The 23,940-nt window shown below is 40.5% G+C and overlaps 1 protein-coding gene across 4 annotated transcripts in view; it reads left to right on the top strand.

Moving 5' to 3' along the window:
* The first annotated feature begins 11,588 nt into the window (after positions 1-11,588).
* PPA2 (inorganic pyrophosphatase 2) overlaps positions 11,589-23,940 on the top strand; it is a 79,282-nt gene continuing 66,930 nt past the window's right edge. For all 4 annotated transcript variants that reach the window (XR_006779937.2, XM_045799233.2, XM_087866378.1 and 1 more), the window contains exon 1: positions 11,589-11,798. Coding sequence is in view for 3 of the 4 variants with exons in the window: in XM_045799233.2 (XP_045655189.2) it covers positions 11,624-11,798 (175 nt within the window). In the remaining variant the exon portion in view is untranslated. The remainder of the gene's footprint in view (positions 11,799-23,940) is intronic.

Raw genomic sequence — 23,940 nt, 5'->3', positions numbered from 1 at the left:
GAGGGGCTTGAACCCTGGGATCATGACCTGATCCGTAGGCTGCCGCTTAACCGACTGAGCCACCCAGGCATCCCCAATCATGACAGTCTTAAAGAGAAATCCAGAACACCAACATTCATTTTTCTTTGCCCTCTATTCTTCTATTCAGCTCCTAGCCATGCACCAAAGTACCTCTAAGGACAAAAGGGAAAGAATATATACCCCTTCCCTTTACTAGGTGTTTACCACCAGGGGTTCTGAGGGAGAATTTAGGGGGTCAGTAAACTTGGATTTAAAAAAATATATTGCATCTTTATTTTCACTTACTTCTAACTAACATTTAGCATTTATAAATGTAGGCAACAAACCCTGCAGTAGCGTGAGTACTATCTTTGCTTTTTTTCTCCAGGAGAAATGATATATAATTGTTATTTCATTTTCCTGATGTTACACGTGTCTCTGTCATTGAGATCAATCACTACTTCAAAATGATGATAGTTATTAGATCTGCTGCTGGATCTAGTCACTTAATGCCTCAGTGAAGAACCAATGTGTTATTAGATCACCTCGTTTTTTCCCAAAGTATTTTTGTAGATATATTTCAATATAGTTGGTTTGCTCTTTAACACTGTATTTTAAGTATTTCAAATATTACTTTGAGAGGCGTTTTGTAGGCTTCATAAGGCTGCTAAATGGGGTCTGTAGAACAGAAATGGTCAAGAACTCCCAACGCAGTTATTTTCAAAGTTATTAGACTTAGCTTTCCCCTTCTTTAAGAATTGAAGTAAAATTCATATAACATGCAATTAACCATTTTAGGGTGTACAATTCAGTGGCATCCAGTGCAGTCATGATGTTGCAATCACCACCTCTATAGTTTTTTTTTTACCACCCCTGCAGTTTCAAAACATTTTCATCACCCCAGAAAAACACCCCATATCCTTTAAGTAATCGGTCCCCATTCCTCCCTCCCCCCATTCTTCTGACAACTGCTAATTTTTTCCCTGTCTTTATGGATTTGCCTAGCCTGGATATATCATAAAAAAGGAATCAAACAACCTGTGACTTTTTGTGTCTAGCATCTCTCGCTTAGCATTAATGTTTTTGATGTCCATCCAAGAATGTATCAGAACGTCATTTCTTCTTATGCGTGAATGGCTAAACTAAATTTTTCTTTTAATAAGAACTGTCTTGTAACAGTGTCTTTACTCTCTTAAAATGAAATTGATAGATAATAAAACCTACTACACATAATTTAAAAAATCAGTGTAATGGTTAACTATCTTAGAAAGGAAACACAAAAAATAATTTGTAATAAAATTATATGTATTTCAATATGCAAATGCTCATACACTAGTACTAAAGACATATTAAATAGTCGTATGCTTGCATCCATATGCAGAAGCACCATGAATTAAGAGCTATCGATGCAGACTAATGCAGTACATAGTATCAGAGTCTCAAACACCGTGCACATCTTAAAATAATGCAAAAAATTCTTTGTGTTATATATGAAATGTCATTAGTTTTTAGGCTGACATAATTTTTTTTAAAGATTTTATTTATTTATTTGAAAGAGAGAGAGCGAAAGCACGACGTGGGGGAGGTTTAGAGGGAGAAGCAGTCTCCCCGCTGAGCAGAGAGCCTGACATGAGACTTGATCCCAGAACTCTGGGATGGTGACCTGAGCGGAAGGCAGACACTTAACCAACTGAGCCACCCAGGCGCCCAGGCTGACATAATTTTTTAGAAAACAGATTTTCAGAGCAACGAAGAACACAGGACACTTCCTTGTGTAGGACTGTCTTAAGTGTTGTAGCATGCAGCGTATCACTAAATGGCAACAATGTTCCTCAATCACTGTGACATCAGAAAACACCCTGGTAATTTCAAAAAGGCCTCTTTGGGGGCAGTAGTGACCCACAGAGAACATGTGACCCGAAGTTTACTCCCTGAATCTTGACATTTCTCTGGAAAGAAATAAAACTCATGTTTTGTCCTTAAAATTAAATGCGTATCTGTGTTCTTTGATACAGTGGGAGTGTTCCTGCTTGAATGTATATGTAACTCTCCGGTATCTGAATTGCATGGGGACCAGTCTGCGTACACTGCATCTTCCTACACCACAAGTCTAACTGCAAGAGCCTTCATGAGTAACATAGATGTCCCTGTAAGCTTCAAAGAGTCTAAGGAAAGGCTTACAGCTACGGCAAAACTTCATTAAAATCCATTTTAAATCTCTGCTCTTTTTACAGAGCCCCTCTCTTTCCCCACCCAAATATCTATCCTTCAGCTTTTCCAGGCAGGCTGGCTTCAGATCTTTCCACAATTCTCCCTGAATCTTGCACTAACTTAGCATGCTCCACCAAACAGAACAAACATTACACAGTAAAATCCTGAGATGGAGTTTCCTGGTCCCTCCCTCCAGAAGGGCACAGACTCTGCAAGGAGGTATCTTGATATTTGTTTCCTTTTGTTGTTTCCTGGTAGAACAGGGCATTTGGGCACCTGGGATTTCATTTTTGAGGCTTCTGGGCTTTAGGAACAGACTTTAGGAACACATGGGCCCCGGAATCTGCTCTCTGCAGCCCAGGCCCTGGCTTGTTCTGACACACGAGCCGCTGTGGTCTTGACACCCCACAGTGCTTTTCTCCAAGTAGCTGCTTAAAACTTGCTTTAAAACAAACAGATTTGGCCATTGTCAAAGAGGTTACAGCCTATGTTCTTCTCTATGATTTTAATGGATTCCTGTTTCACATCGAGGTCTCTCATCCATTTGGAGTTTATCTTTGTGTATGGTGTGAGAGAGTGGTCCAGTTTCATTCTTTTGCGTGTAGCTGTCCAATTTTCCCAGCACCATTTATTGAAGAGACTGTCTTTTTTCCACTGGATGTTTTTTCCTGCTTTGTCAAAGATTAGTTGCCCAAAGAGCCGAGGGTCCATTTCTGGGTTCTCTATTCTGTTCCATTGGTCTATGTGTCTGTTTTTGTGCTAGTACCATGCTGTCTTTGTGATCACAGCTTTGTAGTACAGCTTGAAATCTGGCAACGTGATTCCCCCAGCTTTAAGAGGCAGCCCACGGAATGGGAGAAGATATTTGCAAATGACACTACAGATAAAAGACTGGTATCCAAGATCTACAAAGAACTTCTCAAACTCAATACACAAGAAACAAATAACCAAATCAAAAAATGAGCAGAAGATATGAACAGACACTTTTCCAAGGAAGACATACAAATGGCTAACAGACACATGAAAAAATGTTCAAAATCATTGGCCATCAGGGAAATTCAAATCAAAACCACACTGAGATACCACCTTACACCAGTTAGGATGGCAAAAATAGACAAGGCAAGAAACAATATTGTTGGAGAGGATGTGGAGAAAGGGGATCCCTCCTACATTCTTGGTGGGCATGCAAGTTGGTACAGCCACTTTGGAAAACAGTGTGGAGGTCCCTTAAAAAGTTAAAAATTGAGCTACCCTATGATTCAGCAATTGCACTACTGGGTATTTACCCCAAAGATACAGATGTAGTGAAGAGAAGGGCCATATGCACCCCAATGTTCATAGCAACATTGTCCACAATAGCTAAATCGTGGAAGGAGCTGAGATGCCCTTTAACAGATGACTGGATTAAGAAGATGTGGTCCATATATACAATGGAATATTACTCAGCCATCAGAAGAAACGATTACCCAACGTTTGCAGCAACATGGACGGGACTGGAGGAGATAATGCTAAGCAAAGTAAGTCAAGCAGAGGAAGACAATTATCATATGGTTTCACTCATTTATGGAACATAAGAGGTAGGAAGATTGGTAGGAGAAGAAAGGGAAGAATGAGGGAGTAAACAGAAGGGGGAATGAACCATGAGAGACTGTGGACTCTGGGAAACAAACTGAGGGCTTCAGAGGGGAGGGGGGTGGGGGAATGGGAGAGGCTGGTGATGGGTAGTAAGGAGGGCACGTATTGCATGGTGCACTGGGTGTTATACGCAAGTATGAATCATGGACCTTTACATCAAAGGCCAGGGATGTACTGTATGGTGACTAACATAACATAATAAAAAATTACTATTAAAAAAATAAATAAAACAAACAGATTTGTTCTCAAGGGTTCTTCCGATAGTGGAAAGTCAGGTAAAGAACTTTGAAACAATGTCACTTCAGAAAAAAAAAAAAAAATGTACGCAGGCCGAGCCACCAGGACTGAGGTTACAGAGCCCAGCTGCCATTTGCTGTCTCTCAGGGGACGAGAGGTGTCAGACCCATTGGGAATTTTTTTTTCACTTGGACCAAATACATAGTATACTTTCTTGATTCAAGTTACCAGAGCTATGTCCTAATATTTGAGTTGAACAATCTTGAGAATTTTCGTAAAAACATCCTGCTGAATTACAGACAGGTGTGGATCCGGCAGATATATCTGATGTTTGTGAAATACGAAGAGGAAAATGATTACCAGTGAACTATTGCTTCATTCAGAAGCCCGTCCTAGCTATATTAAGAAGCCTCCAAAGTGGGAGCTAGAGTAGTTAGTTGCTCTTTAATGGCTGTATATGCGGGAAAACCTGTATATTTCCAAGTAGGTGTTCAGTAAGTCTTCAGTAAAGGACCTCTGAGCATTTAAGCTTTTGTATTAAGATATTGGAGTTGGGGGTGGTGAAAGAGGTGGGTAAAATTGTTTAAGGTCAAAATTAGATAGGACACTTAAAAATAAACGCTTAAAAATAAAATGATGCAAAAGTTTTCGATAACAATAAGGAAGGGCCTGCTAGAATCTCCAGAAGAGCACAATTGTCCATGGAACGCCCACAGGCGAGCCTACTTCCACCTGACGTAAAATGACTAATGATTCTGCAGACGAGCCTACAAATGTACCATTTTATGGCCACGCTAAAGCAACAGCAATTCAAGTTAAGAGCAAACATTATAAATTCTAAAGGTGCTAATGACACTCTTATAGGCATTATTAGTTAGGAAGTTAAAGCATGATTTTATTAGATGATAAGGAAAAATACAGTTAATAACAAAAAATCATATGTTTTCTTAATTTAAATTACCATACTAGATATTCACAAGTGCTTGAGATGTTAGGTCTCCTGGAGTCAATTTTATTTCGTAGAGCAGTTTTAGATTCGCCACAAAACTGAGCGGGAGGGACAGAGGCTTCCCTTTTACCCTCTACCCCACACACATGCACAGCATCCCCCACTATCAACACCCCTCATCAGAGTGGTACATTTGTTACAATCAAACCTACGTTGGTGCATTATTGTCACCTAAATCCCTTAGTGTACACTGGTACTCACTCTTGATGTTGTTATTCTACACGTCTTGACCAGTGTATAATTGTTACCAAAACCCACGTTCAGCTAGCTGTCTGTCGTTCAAAAAGCCAATACTTAAGAGATGAGTTTTGATTAGAAAGAAATATGAGCTTTAATCAAGAGACTGCCCACCTGGGGAGAAGGCCGACTCGTCCAACAGCCAACTCAAGGTTCTCCCTGGCCCAGGGGTTTTAAAGGAGTTTAGGGCACTTAACATTTGTACAGACTCAATGGTACGAGCTACAGACACTGTCTCAGAGCCTGGAGGTTGTGTCAGGGGTCTGGTTTCTGTTTTGTGATGTGCGGAGGAGCTCTATTCTTTCTAGGAAAGAATGCGTGATCTATAGATGGACAAAGAAAGGTTAGTTCATCAGCCACGCAGGTTAAGGGTGCTTGCTAAGGCTGGAAGACCACTAGGTCGGTGGGAGGGGCCAAGGTGGCCTCATAACGACATGTATCCATTTTTATGGAATCATATAGACCAGGTCATTGCCCTAAAAATCCTTTGTGCTCCACCTGTTCATTTCACCCCCCACTCCCAACCTTGGCAACCACTGATCTTTCTACTGTCTCCGTAGTTTTGTCTTTTCCAGAATTTATACATTTGGAATCATACAGTATGTAGACTTTTCAGACTGGCTTCTTTCACTTAGTAACATGCATTTAAAGTTTCTGCATGTCTTTTCTTGGCTTGATAGCTCATTTCCTGTTTAGCACTGTCTGGATGGACCTTATTTATTTATTTATATTTCTTCTTCTTCTAATTATTATTATTTCAGACCACAGTTTATTTACCCACTCACCTCTTGAAGGACATCTTGGTTTCTTCCCAGTTTGAGCAACTATGAATAAAGCTGCGATAAACACCCATGTGCAGGGTTTTGTGTGGACATGAATTTTCAGTTCATTTTGATAAATACCAAGGAGAATGACTCCTGGGTTGTATGGTAAGACTATGTTTCATTTTCTAAGAAACTGCCAAACGGTCTTCCAAAGTTGCTGTAGCATTTTCCATCCCTATAACAATTAATGAGAGTTTCCGTCGCTCCACATCTTGGAAGCATTCGGTGTTGTCGGTGTTTGGGATGTTAGCCGTTCTGAGTGCAGTGGCATCTCCTTGCTGCTTTCACTTCCATCTCCCCCAGTGACGAATGATGTGGAGTATCTTTTCGTATGCTAATTTCCCATCTGTATCTCTTCTATGGTCAGGTGTCTCTTTGGAGCTTTTCCCTATTTTTTTTTTTAATTGGGTCATTTATTTTCTTGTTGTTGAGTTTTTAGAGTTCTTTGGGTATATTTTGGATATCAGTTCTTTATTAGATATGAGTTTTGCAAAAATTTCCTGCCAGTCTGCTTAACATTTCAACTAGAATTCTCTTTTGATGTCATTTCAGTTGGTTTTTAGAGTTGAACTTATTACATATTTTTCTTACTAATATAAGTAACTTAAGTACTTCCTAAGTAACAGTTCATGTAATATTTTCACAACATTTTGAATGAAATTACATAGGTAGCAAAGAGGGGGCTTTCAATTAGTGAGAATTTCTCCTAACACATTTTCTATGCAAGAAGAAGAAAACGAAGATTCAAATTAAATTCAGCTGGGAGAGAAAACAGAAACAAAGAATACTGATGGCTAAATAAGATAGATATTTATTTCTCTTTCATGTGAAAGTTCAAAGGTATGTGCTGTGCTCCACAAAGTCCTCTGGGGTGCAGGCTTCTTTCAGCTCAGAGCTCCTTTCATTAAGGGATGGCCGTTATCTTCATGGACAAGGTCGTATCCAAGTTCTAAGGAACAGAATGTAAGAAATGATGAAGAGGAAGAGGTAAAGGATGAGCTAACTGCCTCCCTCTCCTCCCCACCCTAGCTTTATTGAGATATAATTGACATTTAAGGTTGTATGAGTTTAAGGTGGATAGTCTGATGACTTGATGCATGTAATATTGCAAAATCATTGCCAGAATAATGTTAGTTAACAGCTTCATCACCTGACATGATTATCTTTTTTCTATGTATGTGTGGTGAGAATATTTAAGATCTATTCTCTTAGCATAACTATAGTCACCATGCTGTACAGTACATCCCTAGAATTTACGACTGGAAATGTGTACCTTTCGACCAACATCTCCCTATTTCTTCCGCCCTTCAGTCCCTGGCGACTACTGTGCTACTCTGTTCCTATGAATTCAGCCTTTCTCTCTTCCTTTCTCTCTTCCTTTCTTTTCTTTCTTTCTTTTAAATATTCCACATATAAATGAGATCATGCAGTATTTGTCTTTCTCTTTCTGACTGATTTCACTTAGCCTAATGCACTCAAGTTCCGTCCATGTTGTCACAGATGGCGGGATTTCCTTCTTTCTCATGACTGAATAATATTATGTTGTATATATAACAGATTTTCCTAAGGAATGTTCCTATATGTCCCATTGGTGGGCTTTAGTTACATGGTCACACCTATTGTAAGGGAAGCTGGAAAGTATAGTTTTTATTTGGAAAAGTCAAAAATTCTCTTGCTGTAAAAGAAGGGAGGATACTGATGTTGGGGGACAACTAATAGGCTCTGTCACCCACAAACTTATTTAATCACTTTGCAGTATTTCTCACTACTTTATTCTTTCTTTCTTTTACCCATTTTTAAAATTAGGTTGTTTATTTTCTTATCTTTCATTTTTAAGAGCTCTTTTTATATTTTGGTAATAGTACTTTATCAGATATATCTTTTGCAAATATTTTCTCCCATCTGCAGCTTCTTTTATTCTCTTGAGGTATCATGGCTTTTACAAAAATAAGTATTTATATTTTAAGCATTTAATATAATATGTATATATAGTACATAATATATTTCAAGATCTAAAGTTAGCAGACAAAAATCCCATTGTTTTGTTGTACTGTCATGATATAATAGTCAATATTTAAGTGAGAAATGATCTGGAACTTTGACATGCATTTAGAAAGAAGAAATGTGGCTCACAATTAGAGGATGAACAGGAACTCAAGGTAACATTTAGAAATACTTTTGTAACATTCATTTGATAATATGACAAATGTTTTAAATGTTTGGTAACTTGAAAATATTTTTAATGTTGCCTTTTAGATAAAATATTCAAAAGGCCAGTGAAATATTCTGTGTCTCCCTAAACAGATAAATTAGAAAATGTTCAAAATTGTTTTAAAATTCTCCTTACTTTTATTGAATCCTACTATATTTCATGGCCCAACCCCTAAAGTTAGCCATTGGCTAGCAAGCGTGAGCAATGGCAATTAGCAGATTTTAAATTTGTTTATTTATCATGTTATAGGTAAGGATAACAATTAATTTTAGAGACATATGCTGCTTTTACAAAATATCACACATAAATGACTACTCCACAATTTTGAAATTCTTTTATTTCCTATCAGGATAATCCAGCATTTGAGAAAATGACAACTCTGTCTAAGTTAGATTTTGTGTTACACTTACCAATGCAAAAAGCAGAAACAGAATTGGGATTCACTAATTATCCAATTTTTCTCTAGCTCCAACTCCTATCTCTACCACAGTTTCATAGCTGTGGGAGATGCTGGTTTTGTCCCACCTTTAATGAAAGGCTTTTGCTTTAGTTGTCAGCCTTCTCACGGATGGCCTTGGCTGCTTTGTCCATGTCATGCCCTTTCTAGGGAAGCCCATATCCAATCACTGGAGTTATAAAGCCCCAGTGATTCTGGCTCTACACTGGACGACTCTAGCCATGTAAGTTCTAGAATATTCTGCTGGGTTTGGTCTAAGAATCTATAAATCATTAGAAATTAGCCCACAATGTTGTCTCAGTAGGGTTTATCTTGTTGAAACATCTGAACTTCAAAGGTTAATAGAACAATTAAACTTTTTTTTTCTACATGAGGAAACAAAATTATATGGCCACTATGATACATGCACGAAAGAACACCCCCCACCACCACCTTTATGGGAGAGTTTGCCTTACAGTTTAGCCTAATCAAGCTTACACATTACAAAGCCACCACTGTCAACAAAAACGTTGTAAGATATGTAATCTAAGTAGAGTCTAAGGGGTTACTAACAATATCTCCTACAGATCCTTTCTGGAAATTGGGTAGACCAGTCTTTTAATTTTAACTGTCATGAAATAATTGGCAAAATTGAAAGAACCCAGGTGCCTAGTTGGGAAGAATGTGAACCCAGTTCATAGTTGGAGTAGAAATATGCAGAATACTCACACACCTTTCCAAGGAAGTTCGACTATATAGGGAAAGAAAATGGCATTTGTGGCAGACTGCTGGTTGTCCTCGAATATTCATTTCTTCTTCTTCTGTAGTAGTATGGCATCTAGTTTCTATCTGGGCCTCTGTTGACCCAGAAAAACAGGCTGCTAATTTATAGTTAGTTGTGCCCAGTAGACTAAGTGCTGCTCAATGCAATGCAAATAGAAGTAGTGTTACAGTTTCTGGGATGTGTTCTTAAGGGAAGGGGCACACCCTTTTCTTTCTTTCTTTCTTTCTTTCTTTCTTTCTTTCTTTCTTTCTTTCTTTCTTTCTTGCTGGGTGAAATGAGGATGTGGTGGTTGGAGCTCTAGCAGCCATTTTGAACTATGAGGGTGACCTTAGCAATGGAAATCAAACACATAAGAGCAACAAGACAGAAATAACTTGGTTCTCTCACATGTGAGAGCCCTGTATCATCTACCTCCAGACATTTATGTTGATCAAAATCCTGACCACCATCTAGATATAAGTACTGTTCTCTCTATATAAAGTTATATGATGGTTATAGAGCCATATTGGTGAGATTTCTGCTTGCAGATTTTTGTAAGTAAAGGTTTGTTTCAACCAATTTTTAAAAATCTTGTCTATCTTGTTAACATTAAGAATCAGAGGATGTAATTTGTAGCTATGGAACAGAGAGAGAAACTAGTTTAGACTAGAATCAGATCCATAGCCCTGACTTAATTAATATAATTAACTAATCTTTGCAAAGATGTTTGTCTTATGTTGTAAGAGCCCGGATTTTAAGTTAGAATTATATTTTTCATGAATTTAAGTATTCATTGTGCATATTAACATTTAACTTAGAAGCCAATTTTTATTACAGTACTTTAAGAGATTATTTTTAAAATGTCTTCTCTTTTAATTAAAACGATTTCACTTAGTTTTTGCAAGCATAGTGCGCTTTTTTTGCCTCTTTCTGTAAAATTGTTACTATTTTTGCTTTCAGTTTTAGACTGAATAACAGGTATTTAATTTTCTTTTAAAGTTTTAAGTTCTAATGAAAAAAATCTTTTTTTTTTTACTGCTTTTTTTCTGCATTCTCTCAATCTGATTTATTGTGAGAATTGAACTTCATACCGACTGGAGGTGATTGGTGATCTCGAGAAGATGGAAGAAACTCATTTGAATTGAGATGGGGAAAGAATATGAAGTGGAGATACTGCCTATGGAAAACTGTTTCTACGGGTTTTTCTGGAAAGTGAATAACCAGAATTTCATACGCTAATAGAAAGATCTGGTAAAAGGGATTTCCAGGAGTAATTTAACTCCACAACAAACTCCATTATTATATGCTGGGCATGCTGCTACATACTGCAAGGATAATTCCTGGGCGTTTGGCTCATTAACAACCCAGTGGGTTGGTCGGGGTGAAATAGAGAACATGATAGGTACGCAAACATATAGGTACGGTACCAAGTGCCATTGTAGAAGTGAAATTTTAAGAAAAAGAAAGGGTAAATCATCTCTAGTTGGGTTAAATAGGAAAGGCCTCACGGAGGAGATGGCATTTGAAGAAGTTACCTATTTTTGTTGTTGTTGTTGTTGTTGTTCTCTAAGTCAGTGTCAAGGTCAAATCTTAACAAGGACGTCTGATCATGCCTTATCATGATGTTTCTGTGTGTGTAATGCTTGTCTTCTACTTTGGACAGGATCTAGAGCAGTGCCTGGCGCAGAATAACACTCAATTTTATATCATTATAATAAAAATAATATGATAGTAAATATCGACTGGATAAGTGAAGGAATTAATGTATATATGCATTAATAAGTGGCCGTGAGCCAGGGGTGGTGGATGTTCTCTTGTTCATCTTTGAACCCTTGCCTCGCTTTGGACACAGCGTCCACTCCGCGCGCGTCCCTGGCGATTTGCTGGGCGCTCTGTTTCCGCGGATCCAAGTCCCCAGGGCTGGCCAGAGACGGCCGGCCGGAGATCTGAATCCGAGCCCCGGCGGGACTCTTGGCTCCGGCCAGCAGGGGGCACCCGCGCGCGGCTGGGCCAGGGTCCCCAGCACCGCCCCGCGCCGAGCCCGACAGCCGTGGCCGCCATGCGCGCGCTGCTGCCGCTCCTGCGCACCGGCTGGGGCTGGTGCACGGCGCCCCCCGCTGCCGCCTTCCTGTCCCGGGGAAGGGGTGCAGGGCCTGGGCCGCACCGCGCCATGGCCTTCTACCGCACCGAGGAGCGCGGCCAGCCGTACTCCCCCAGTTACCGCCTCTTCTTCAGTAAGTAGCTCGAGGGGCCCCCGGCGGGCGGCGCACCGGGGAAGGTCGCGGTGGGGCCTGTGCGGTCCGCGCGGCCTCCTGCCTCCGCCCTTCGGCTTTGCGGTGGTGGCCGAGCAGCCCCGGGGCCCGCGCCGGGCCACCGGAGCTGCCGGCGAGGGGGCGGCGGACTGAGCGCCCCCGCGCCGAGCGCAGAGACGCAGGGGGACGGGCAGCAGGCGGCGGCCCGGGTGCGGCCAACCGCCCTCCCCCGCCGGCGGCCTTCGGCGAGAGGCCCTGCGGCGGCCCGGGGTTCCCGGGACGGAGCTGTGCCGGGAAGGGCAGAGTCCGCAGCCGGCCGGCTCTCCCGGCTCCCCCCAGGGAGGGACGCCCGCCGTTGGAAAGGCGGAGAAGTTTGGAGACGCCCAGTCCAGCGGGTGTTTTGGGGTGGGGTGGGGGCCTCCGGCGGAGGATCTCCCAGAAGCGTGAATTTGTTTTCGCGAGTTTGCGCCTTGAAGGCGGTGTTCGGTCCGGAGCCTGCTGGCTGCAGGCGCCGGTCTCCCGTCCTCACGTGCAGCAGGCCCCCGCGGGCGAGCGGGTTGCTGGGCACCCGGCTGGGTCGGAAACGACCCCGCTGCCCGTGATTTAGCCTCATTTTTCTTTGCACCACGTATTTCACTGTGAGGTGAGACCAGGGGGCTTGGTTGCGCTGCCCTCGTGCCTCACGCACTGCGGAGGCGAGTAGTACCTTCGGCCTCGGCCTACCGCGCGTCTCTCAGGAGCGCCAGCCCGGGAGGCTTGCGGCGCTCAGCTCCAGTCCGGCTTTTGTGGGCTCCGAGCTTCGTGAGCCGCGGGAGTTCTTAGCCGGCTGCGCCGTGGGTTTTCTTACGTGTTCAACAGCGCCGTAAGCATTTCGGGGTACAGTGTGTACAGAGTGATTAGAGCGTCTACAATATAAGTGATTATCAGTAAGACCCGTTACTGATACCTGGAATGTAGGAGACGTTGACACGTGTCTTCCATGAACTGAGGGTCGAAGACTATTTTAGGGGAGAGAAAACTGAGTTAGTATAGTTTTTGTATTATGATGCATCCTTGTTTCGTCAAGACTCACCGGGTGGAGAGGAAGAAGTTCCAAAGTTCTGAGTGGATTGTGTTCCAAAAGGTTATGTATGATGGGATGATTTGGGGCACAGTTTTCTATAGAAAGAGTGTTATGAAGTGGCAGTTAGGTTTTTGAGTAGATACAAGCTTGTCTTAATGCATAACATGGTGAAAATATTCTAGATTTGCAACAAGTACGGTAATAATAGACCAAGGAAGTCAATCAGTATTTATGAAATGTGCTACACACAGTTAGACGTGGCACTGAGGAGATTTTAGTTATGGGCCCTGCTCTCAAGAGAGTCATAATGTCAATATAGGCAATTAAGGGAAAATATAAAAACACTGAAAAATATTTTACTTGAATGTTAACTGAGAAAAAAAGTCTGGAGGAGCCTGGGGTGTGGGGGGTAGTTGGCAGAGCATTGGCTTTGAGGTGGCGACTCCTAGGCCTTCACCCTGTGTCTGCCGTAAGCTCTCTCTGTTACTTGGGCAGGGGATTCCTCCATTTCTTACAGGGTGTTTTTAGCTGTGAAATAATGCAGTTGACCCAGCAGCGATCTTCAGGGTCCTCCTTGGTGCTGACCTTCCTTGAAGGCGCTGCACGAGTAGCATTCTCTATTAGGGCATTTCCAAGGCTATCTTGGCCTTACACTGTGGTTTGTTTCTTTAGCTACAAGTGTATTCAGACTCAGGATTTGTCTGTAACTAGAATGCCAAAAGTGGCTTTTTTCACTGCGTTAGGGTAAATGATAGAAAAGAAAAGGTTTTCCTGAGGTAAATGGGCAAGAATTGGAAGAGTGTGGTTGGGGGAGGGACCAGGTGGTAAGATGCTGAGGGGTCTGTCAGTTTAAACAGTTCCTGGTCTCAAACGCCAGGTGGCGTCCTTGGTCCAGGACTGTTGACTGCTTGCTGGCAAGGGTAGGACAGAGTGAAAGGAAGCCCCTTTAGGGTAAGGGAGGAAGAGGAAAACAGTGAACAAACTGCTTCTTATAAAGATGGTCTCAAATTAGATATTTTGAGCGTTGGCGGTGTCTACATGCAGTGCTAGCGTGTAGTTGTACTTCAAAGAAAAACATGAGTGTAGCACTACTTGGCTGAAAAATGTTGTTCAGCATTATTACAGTGGAATCATTTCCCACATTTCCAAATATATCCCAATTCTCTAAAATACTTCTGCACTGGGAGGTAGACCATTTTTGAGCTTCGTTTCTGTAAATGGTTCTCTGTACTGCCATTCAGAAGAATCAGAATAAATGATAGGTTTAATACTTTTTTTCCCTTTTAATTAGTGTTGAACTTTGTAGAAACAGTACTGAAGTGAGATGGAATGATATAGGGGAAGGAGCATCCTGGCAGGAGTCATCAGGTCCCCTTGGTACCAGCCCTGGCCCTTTATTAACTTTCTGTGTGGCCTTGACTGAAGCATTTAACTTACCAGTATCTCAGTTTATCGAACCATGGAAAGAGGAGATTGGACTGGATGGTCATTTTCCAAACTGTACTGAGTTGAACATAAGCATATCATAGTATATTATTAGGTTTTCTTTGAACAAAGCGCCTCATGGTTTAATAAATGAGCAGAACACCTCCCATTATATCACCTTCTTGGGGTCACAGTGTGCATATTCAGGTTCTGGGAAGTGCTGATATAAACTAACTTGTCTTAAACTTCTGATCCTCAGAGCCCTTATTTCTCAGAACATTTGTTCACATCTTAGTGCCTCTAGACTTTCATGGAATTCAGTTGGGGAGGCGCTGGGTGAGGTGATTTCTGAAACTTCCAAAAGCAAGTGTGTCAAAGAAACAGTTCTAGACTAGTAGTCAAAACACTTAGATTGTAGGCCTCGCTTGACTCTCTTGGGCATCAGTTGACATTCCTCAGCTCAATTTCTCCATCTGCAAAATAGGGATAGTACTAACGATATAATGGAATTGCTGTGGCAGTTAAATGAGATCAGATGTGTAAGATTATCAGTGTCTCACACATGGTGCATGGTAAATATTTGTTATATGTAATTTCTTTTTTCCTTTTGCTTCAAGATATAAGACCAAAATTCTTGTCATATTCCATGAAGGGTGAAAATAACGGGGGACAAACAGATTCCCTGCTGAGTGTGGAGCCCCAGGCAGGACTCAGTCTTACAACCCTGAGGTCATGACTGAGCCCAAATTAAGAGTCAGAGGCTCAGCTGACTGGGTCACTGTGCAGCCCTGCAGTCCTTTGAATTGTGAAATCATAATGAAGTTAGACTTGTTTATGTGGACCAAAGACAGCACTGCATGTCAATATTCCTTTGATAGCCTGCATGCATTTATTTTGTTAATAACTTGAAAATTCATGGGGCACCTGGGTAGCTCAGTCCGTTGAGCCTCTGACTCTTGATAACATTGATGATACTGGCTCAGGTCCTGGTCTTGAGATGGAGCCCTGCTTAAGATTGTCTCTCTGTCCCTCTGCCCTTCCCCTACTCTCTCTCTCTCTCTCACACACACACACACAAAATCACTTTTTTTGTTTTTTTTACATTTTATGAAAGATGAGTAGAAGCTATGCTTTTCATAGTTTGCATTTTTGTTACTGTGGGGTGGGTGACTAATTCAGTTAGAGTCACTGTGCTGTAGGTACTTCAGGTTGCTTTTATTTAGAATAAGAATGAATCATACAGTTCTTTAACAATGAATTTGTTTTATCATTCATAGCATATGCTTAAGTTGAAATTACTGTAGGTTTTATTCTTTCAAGTACATCATTTGAGGAGTAGGTGATGGAATCTGCCAGTGACCATACCATATATTTGGACTTAATAAAATTTCCTGTGAATAATCCACACAATATGTGTTTGAGTCTTAAATATATGAGTTCTTGTAACCTTTTTTTAAGTTGGCTCATATCATAGAGTTTGAATTATATAGAGAACATATAGGACATAATGGTTATTGTGTGAATATTAAAAAATTACTTGTATTTATTTGGTGTTTATCATTGCTGAAGTGTCCAGTAAGAATCTCTATAAATGGTTTTGGTAATAGTATGTGGTAGTGTGATGGTACTTGGCATACATGTAGCTATTTGGTGTATACACATGTTATCAAATACAGGTTTTCTACTCCATTCGGTTTTCTCACTTGCTAATACCATTACTAAACTTTCGTCCTAATACAACTTGCTGTTATGAGAGAAAAACATAGGTACTTTACAAAATAGTAGAATAAAAATCTCATTTCAGTCTAGTTGAAGGGAAGGTTTTGACACTGTTTGGTCATGTCCGTATGTATTGATGGGCCTGAAAGAATTCGTTAGTTTATTTTTTTCGACAGAGTGAAGTACCGAGACAAGATGGCAGGGTGATTACCGTTCTTTGTCTGATCTTCCTCCTAGTGAATGCCCTATTACAGTGGTATTAAGTGAATAAAAAAGGATAATCCTAAAACAACAAATAAGAAGGACCCATCAGAGCTGGAGATTTCAAAAATATTTATAGAACATGAAACACAGTTAGAGGTGTGGTTATTGATGAAACAGCGTGAAGGATGCCCCAGCGTATTATATGTGCTGAGGGGTCTGTGGTATACGAAGAAGCCAGGCTGCTGTGCAGAACCTCACAGCGGTTGTGGGTGTGTTGAAGTCCGATAGGAGAGAGCGTGAGAGCGGGATGGGGAGCTTAACACTGGGGGGTTGATGTAAGTTTTATTATGGAATAGCACGCAGATCTTTATCATGGAGTCTTGGGGCTTGTGGAATGGGCTGGTGTCATCTACAGAAATTGAAGAAAGTGGAGGGACAAAGAACAGCCTGATGGTGCCCTAGCAGAGCCCTCTGCATTTTCACTTAGGAAGCCCCCAGTGTACTACCAACTTCTTACCCTGTGTCTCCACGGGAAGTTGACCCTTCAACAAGGCTTTCCCGTGTACACGTGAGTCTTTCTAGTCTCTTATCCTTACGTACCAGCCAAATTGTCAAGGATCACCTTCAGTCAGGCTTTCCCTCCTACTACCATCGCTACTCCTCTACCAGACTGCTTTTGTCGAAAGGCGACTTGCATGGGACAAATACAGTGATCAGTTTTAAGTTCTCGTCTCACGTGAAATAACAGCTTTTCAGTCGATCACTTTGTCTTCTCAAAACATTTTCTTTTTGTGTCTGGGACAGCACTCTTATTTGGATGGCTTCTCCAGCAGTCTGTTCTGCGGGACTTTTGAAATGCCCCAGGGCTCGGTACTTAGCCTTCTCTATCTGTTCTCTCTCTAGGGCAGGGGTTGACTGATGCTTTCCATAAAGGGCCCCGATGAGTAAATAGCAGGCTTTGCAGGCCATAGCGTCTGTGGCACAACTACTTAACTCCACCTTCGTAGCACGAAAGCAACCAGAGACAGTAAGAAAAGTTTATTTACACAAATAAAAACAGGCCATGGGCCAAAGTTTGCTGACTGTAGCTGTTGCTCTAAGTGACCTTTTTCAGTCCCATAGCTTTAGGTAATCATCTGTGCCTCCCACATTTGCAGCAGCCTGAATCTCTTGAACTCGAGATTGACACATCCAATAAACATATTCTGTCTTCCCACCTAGATGTCTCAGACACATCTCAAGGTTACCATGTACAGAACTCCAGATTCCTCTGCCCACTGGGTTGTTTCTTTCTGTCCTCACGTCGGTAACCAATAACTCAGCAGATGTTCTTGGTGCCTTTCTTACTCCTAGCCCCACTTCTAATTCAGTAGTTTCTCCCTTCAGCTGTGTTTTTGAAATGTATCCAAAAGACAGTTATTTCCCTCCACTCCCACTCTTGCCGCTTGATCTATTTTCCACCTGACCAATTGTAGTAGCTTCCTGATTCTTCCCCCCGCTGCCACCCTGGTCCCCCTGTAGTCTGCTTTCCACACAGAAGTCACCTCGGTCCTTTTATTTATTTATTTTTTAAAAAGATTTTATTTATTTATTCGACAGAGATAGAGACAGCCAGTGAGAGAGGGAACACAGGCAGGGGGAGTGGGAGAGGAAGAAGCAGGCTCCCAGCAGAGCAGGGAGCCCAGTGTGGTGCTTGATCCCAGGACCCTGGGATCACACCCTGGGCCAAAAATGACTGAGCCACCCAGGCGCCCCACCTTGGTCCTTTTAAATGTAAGTCATCATGTCTAGGCTCTGCTCCAAACCTCAGTGGCTTTTCATTTCGCTCAAGATAAATTTCCAATATTCACCACAGTATACAAGGTCCTATGTGACTAATACTGGACTTCCTGTGTGAATTCGTCGCCTGCCACTCTTCCTTTTGATCAGTGTGTTCCAGCCATCCTGGCCTCCTTGCAGTGTTCCTCCCTAGATATCTGCTTGACCTGCTTCCTCACTTTATTTAGGTCTGTGCTGAAAGTGTTACCCATCAGTGAGATCTTCCCTGTCCTTTCCATTTAAATTTTATCCTTTCCCTTATTCATATTCCTTTCTTGCTCTCATTTCTTTTCCTTTATGGTGCTTACTGTACCCAGTATAGTAAGAACATCTTCATACTCATTGCTTCTATACCTGCCCCCCCACTAGAATATAAATTCCATAAGAACAGGGAATTTGTATACCCAGGACTTAGGTATTCAATAAATATCGAGTGAATGAATTTAAGGAAATCTTATAAATTAAATACAAAAAAAAGAAGAGAATTTGACTTTTAAAAAGTCCGATGAGTGTCCTCTGAGATTTTAGAAACTCTCTATCCAAGGGAAGAGGAGGCAATGAAGAAAACATAATTACAGACATATTAAAATATTGTAATTGTAAAGACAAAGAACTGAGTAGAAGGTGTAGTGGACAAATGGTGTTCTTTTGTTTTAAACCACCAAGTTTGTGATCATTTGTTATGTCAGTCCTGGAAAACTAATACAGGAAAGTTAGAATATAAGGTAGACTATAAGGTAGAGAAATCTACCGGAGAAGTTGGAATATAAGGTAAAGAAATCTATAAGAAAGTAGAACAAAATGTCAAAGACAGAAAAATGAGGTAGAGGAGACATGGAGATTTAATCTAGGAAGTCCAGTATTTGACTAATAGGAGTGCCAGGAAGAACGGAGAGGTAATCATCAAAGAGATAGTAGAAGAGAACTAAGAATTTAAGGACCCTAGTGTTCTGAGTCTCAGACATATTGCAAAATCGCAGAAAACTGAGGCTTTTATAAAGAAGATCCTGAAAGTCCTGGAGCATGGGGCAGGGGAGGGAGGGAGACCAGGTTACCTGAGAAGGAATAAGAATCAAACTCGTATTTGACTCCTGAGCACAAATGAATGCGTAAAGCCTTTAGAATTCTGAGAAAAAATAACTTTCCTCCTAGAATTTACCCAGGCAACTATCAATGTAGGGTGAAGACCAAATAAGGACGTTTCAGACCTTGAAGGACTTGGGAGATTTACCTCATACGCATCCTTTCTTACAGAACACAAGTTAGGGATATGCTCCCGCAAAATAAGTAAGTAAACCAAAAAAGATGAATGCATGGGATCCAGAAAACAGATCTGAGCTGGAGACCAAAGAAGCAAAGTCTTAGGATGCCAAAAAAATCATCCAGTCCATATTGCAGCAAGAGGTTAGGGATTTCCAAAGGGAGCTGTTTGTGTATAGAGAGAATTCCATAGTCTTTGTGGAATCTGTGAGGCATTTGAATAATTTATAGATATGATTATGACTGACAATGGAAGAAACATAATTAGAAGCACAAGTCAAAACAGAAGCTGAACAGGAGAGGGAATTTAATTAAAACATTATACTTGGCCAAAAATCAGTACGTAGACAATGCTTCTCAAACTTACTTCAGTGTAAGAAGTGTTTGTGAGTGCTTGCTAAAAATCTAGATATCCAGATTTCTCTTAAGATTCTGATTCCCTAGGTATGGGAGGTCCAGAGACCTGTTTTAACAAACACTCCCAAGTTTCTCCTATCCTTAGAAAAATTTTGGAAATATACTAATAGAGCATAGAAAATTCAGTATGATTATAGAACACTTACCAGTCTTGAAATGTAAAAATAAAAGTGCAGAAGATAAAAATTAGGGGAGAGAAGGATGAGGGGACTGAAGTAAAAAGCCAGTTAGTATGGTCAAATACTATATGTGTTTGGTGGAACAAGGAGTAAAGCTATAAAGTGTTAAGATTGGTCAGTAGAGAATTTAAGAGGAATAGGTTGGCGGGCAAATGAACTAAACTTATCTCTTAGAATTGGAATCAGTAGATAATTTCTAAAATTGATAAGGTAAAAACTAAACATACAAATACATTATTTGGAGAGATGTAGATAATCATTAGACCTCAAGTACGTTAAAGGTGAAAAATTTTTCTCTGACAGTGGATCTGGATTGCAGAGAGGTGGAGACTTTGAACCATGTACATACATTGCTTTGTTTAAACAGCAAAATAGGTATTTTAAAAAGCAAATTGGCAGCAACAACTTGGTTTCAAATCTAAAGACACAACCAGTCTCAGCTTCAATTAATGTTCTAACTCAGGATTTGTCCCTGGTTTATTCTGAGGCTCTGAGAAAGGGCTGTGTATGCCGCTGTGCTTCAGTTCTGTCATCTTGACAGTGGCACGCGTGGCTGGCTGCAGTGCTTGCTGCATGGACCACATCTGTCCGTGGCTCGTCTGTAAAATACAAGCATCACGATAGATAGCACCTGTCTTTACCTCTACGTGTAGAGAGGCTCAACACTGTTCATACGGAGCATGCTAGCATGATAATAGCACTGACCCTAGAAGGCTTCATGGGTTCTCCTCCTCCCTTTCTGCATTAGGTCAAGGATGAGCTTTCTGATCTGCCAGGAGGACTCCTTTGTCTTTGCACTTACTGGATGCTGCTGCTGTGGGGGATGTAGTACTTGCCCTGTCTTGGCTGTGGGCATAGCTCGCTTTTTAGCACTTTTGTATTCTGGCATCTAATACATTACCTTTTACAAACTAAATTACATATTGCTAATTGGAAAAAAATTGAGAAAATTAAGTTTCAGAGAAATTGAGTGACTTTATCTAGCTCAGTAACTAGAAGTCAGGCTCTTGGTCTCTGTATTCATTCCTCTGTATGAGTTTTAGGTATATTGCCCATCAAAGCATTATCATTATCTGACATCTAAAGCCGTCTTTTATTTTTATTGTTGCAGATATAATTCTTTCTATTCTTTTTTCATCAGTACATTTTTATCTATACTATTTGGTGATCCAGATGGCTTCTAGTAGGTATTGGTCATCTGAATCAGAGCACTCACTCACTAATACCCTTTTTACTTTCCAAGATGCCAATTAGATAACAACTTAAACCCATATGTTGGCATTACCATAATCTTTGAATATCATGTTTAGATCCTGATTTAAAGAGATAGATACCTCAGCACACTTCATAGATCTTTAGGTTTTAGTAATCACAGCTTAGGCTGGCCTTATTTTTTTCCTCAGGCTTGAGTAACATGCTTTCATCCTAAATCTTAGTAAGTTGGTTGGGGCTTGTCCCCAGTTAACAAAAGTGTTGGAGCTTTGGAGAAATTTAATACCAAATCAATGTGCTAGAGGTATCATTTATTCTTAATTACAAAGGCAGCCCAACTATTCTATTAAATTTTCTTACTTCCTTAATTTTAATAACGAAGTTCCCTGGTTTGTGCAGTTGCCTGAATTCTTAGAGCTGAGATTATTGTTAATTCCCATCATGGTGATAGGTTCCAAATGTAATAATTGACATAATCTTCCAAAGGATTGTATTTTTCTCAGAACTACCTTATCTTTGTGACTTAAAGCTGAGAAAATAATCACAGATTTGTGACTGTTCATTGGGACAAGAGCTTACATTTATACTTTAATGCCTGTTTTTCTTAACCTATATTTTTGCTTCATATTTATTTTTAAAATTATATACAGTAAAATTGAGTCTTTTTTTGTGAGCAGTTGGGAGTTTTGATAGAATATAGATTCATTTAAACACCATCACGATCAAGACAACAATCCATCGCTCCTGAACAGTTTCCTTGTGGTCTGTCCTGAGTCACCTTTACCCTCTGTCCTTAACTCCTGGCAGTCACTGATCTGCTCTTTGTGCCTGTTGTCTTGCCTTTTCCAGGATGTCATCCAAATGGAATTGTTTGAGTCTAGCTTTTTTCACTTGGCATGATACATTTTAGATTTATCCATTTTGTTGTGTGTATCAATAGTTCATTCTTTTTTATTGGGTACTAATATATCATTGAGCAAAATACCAGTATATAGGTGTAGCAGAATTCATTTATCCATTTACTGTTTGTATATTTAGTTTGCTTCCAGTTTTTGATGATTTTGAATAAAGCCACCTATCAACATTCACTTAGAAATTTTCCTGTAAACATTAGTTTTCGTTTCTCTTGGTCAAATACTTAATAGGATTCCTGGGTCAGATGTTTAACTTTATAAGAAAATCCCAACTATTTTCCAAAGTGCTGTATCATTTTCAATTCCCACTGCCTTATCTTAATAGAAAATAAATGTTACCCTCTTAATTATCTGTATTAGTTATAGAAAAGTAAATAATCATGCAACAAACTGATAATTTTGTTCTTGTGTTGCTCCTAGATGATTTTAAATTCAGGCAGAGAATTTCAAGTTTGATCTAGTATGCAAAAGGTTATTTTTTTAAGGCGCATTGTTTTAACTAATGAAAAAACTTTGTAGATCATAGCAAGATTGTATATACTTTGCCATTTATGTGCTCTTTCTCTTCTTTATCCTACCCTGTGAGTGGGTCCTTTAGGAGTTACCTTGGCTAAAGTGGGAAAAGAAAAATTGCGTGAACTGTTTGGAGGGAAAAATGAAATAGTATTAGAGATATATTTATCGAATGCGTACTGAGTGCTAGGGACTTCCTGGATGCTGGGGACCCAGTGGGGAGTATAGCAGAACAAACAAGCAAACAACAAAAACTCCTTCCTTCAAGAACTTCAGTAATAGGTGCTAAGGAAAACCTACACAGCATGAGAAGAAGAAATACAATTTTGGTGGAGTGAGGGCCATTATTAAGTTATATGCTTCTAATTTTAGCGGGCTGAAGCATGGCTTGTTTTTGTTTGTTTAAATAAACTTTTTTCAAAAATAATTTTAGATTTGGTGAAGTTGCAAAGATAGTACAGAATTCCGATATTTTTCTTACCAAACTTCCCCTAATGTTAACATCTCTCATTACCAATGTACATTTGTTAGAACTAAGAAGCCAACATTGGTACCTACTATTAACTCCAGATTTTATTTGGGGATCACTAGTTTGTCCACTAATGTCATTTTTCTGTTCTAGGATCCAGTTCAAGGTACCACATTGCACTTAATCATTATATTTCCTTACTCTCCTCCAGTCCCACAATTTCTCAGTATTTCCTTGTTTGTTTTATGAGCTTGAGACTTTTCTTGAAGAGTATTGGGTAGGTATTGTGTAGAATGTCCCTCAGTTTGGATGTATCGGTTGTCTTTCTTGTGATGAGACTGGGGTTATGGGTTTGGGGGAAAAATACGACAGAACTGCAGTACCCTTCTCATCACAGCATATCAGGGGGTACATGATGTCGGCATGACTCTTCGCTGGTGATGTTAACCTTGATCACTTGGCTAAGGGTACTGTTTGCCAAGATTCTCTACTGTAATGTTACTGTTTTCCCTTTATGTTCTATTCCTTGGAAGTGAGCATTAAGTCCAGTCTACACTCGGGGAGAGGGTAGAAGCTTTACTTCTTGGAGGGGAGATATCTATAAATATTGCTTGGAATTTTTCTGCAAGGAAGGTTTGTCTCTTCTCCCTCATTTATTTATTTATACAATCATTTGTATCAGTGTGGTCTCATGTATATTTATTTTATGCCTTGGCTTATAATCAAATAGTCTGTTATCTGTTGCTCAGTTTGTTCCAGCTTTGGCCTTTGGGAGCTCATACAGGTTGGCTCCATTTCCTTTTCACGTACCGCCAGCCTTTTGTTTCCTTCAGCACTTGGTCGGTTGTTGGTATTACAGGATCCGTCAGGTTGAGCTGGTATATTTTGTCCCAGCCTTAGAATCAGCCCCTTCTTTAAGAAGCCCTAGTTC

This window comes from Ursus americanus, chromosome 13 (genome assembly GCF_024610735.1).
Source record: "Ursus americanus isolate L20-20 chromosome 13, mUrsAme1.1.p, whole genome shotgun sequence".
NCBI lineage: Eukaryota > Metazoa > Chordata > Mammalia > Carnivora > Ursidae > Ursus > Ursus americanus.
This window is presented reverse-complemented; position numbering and strand designations above follow the sequence as displayed.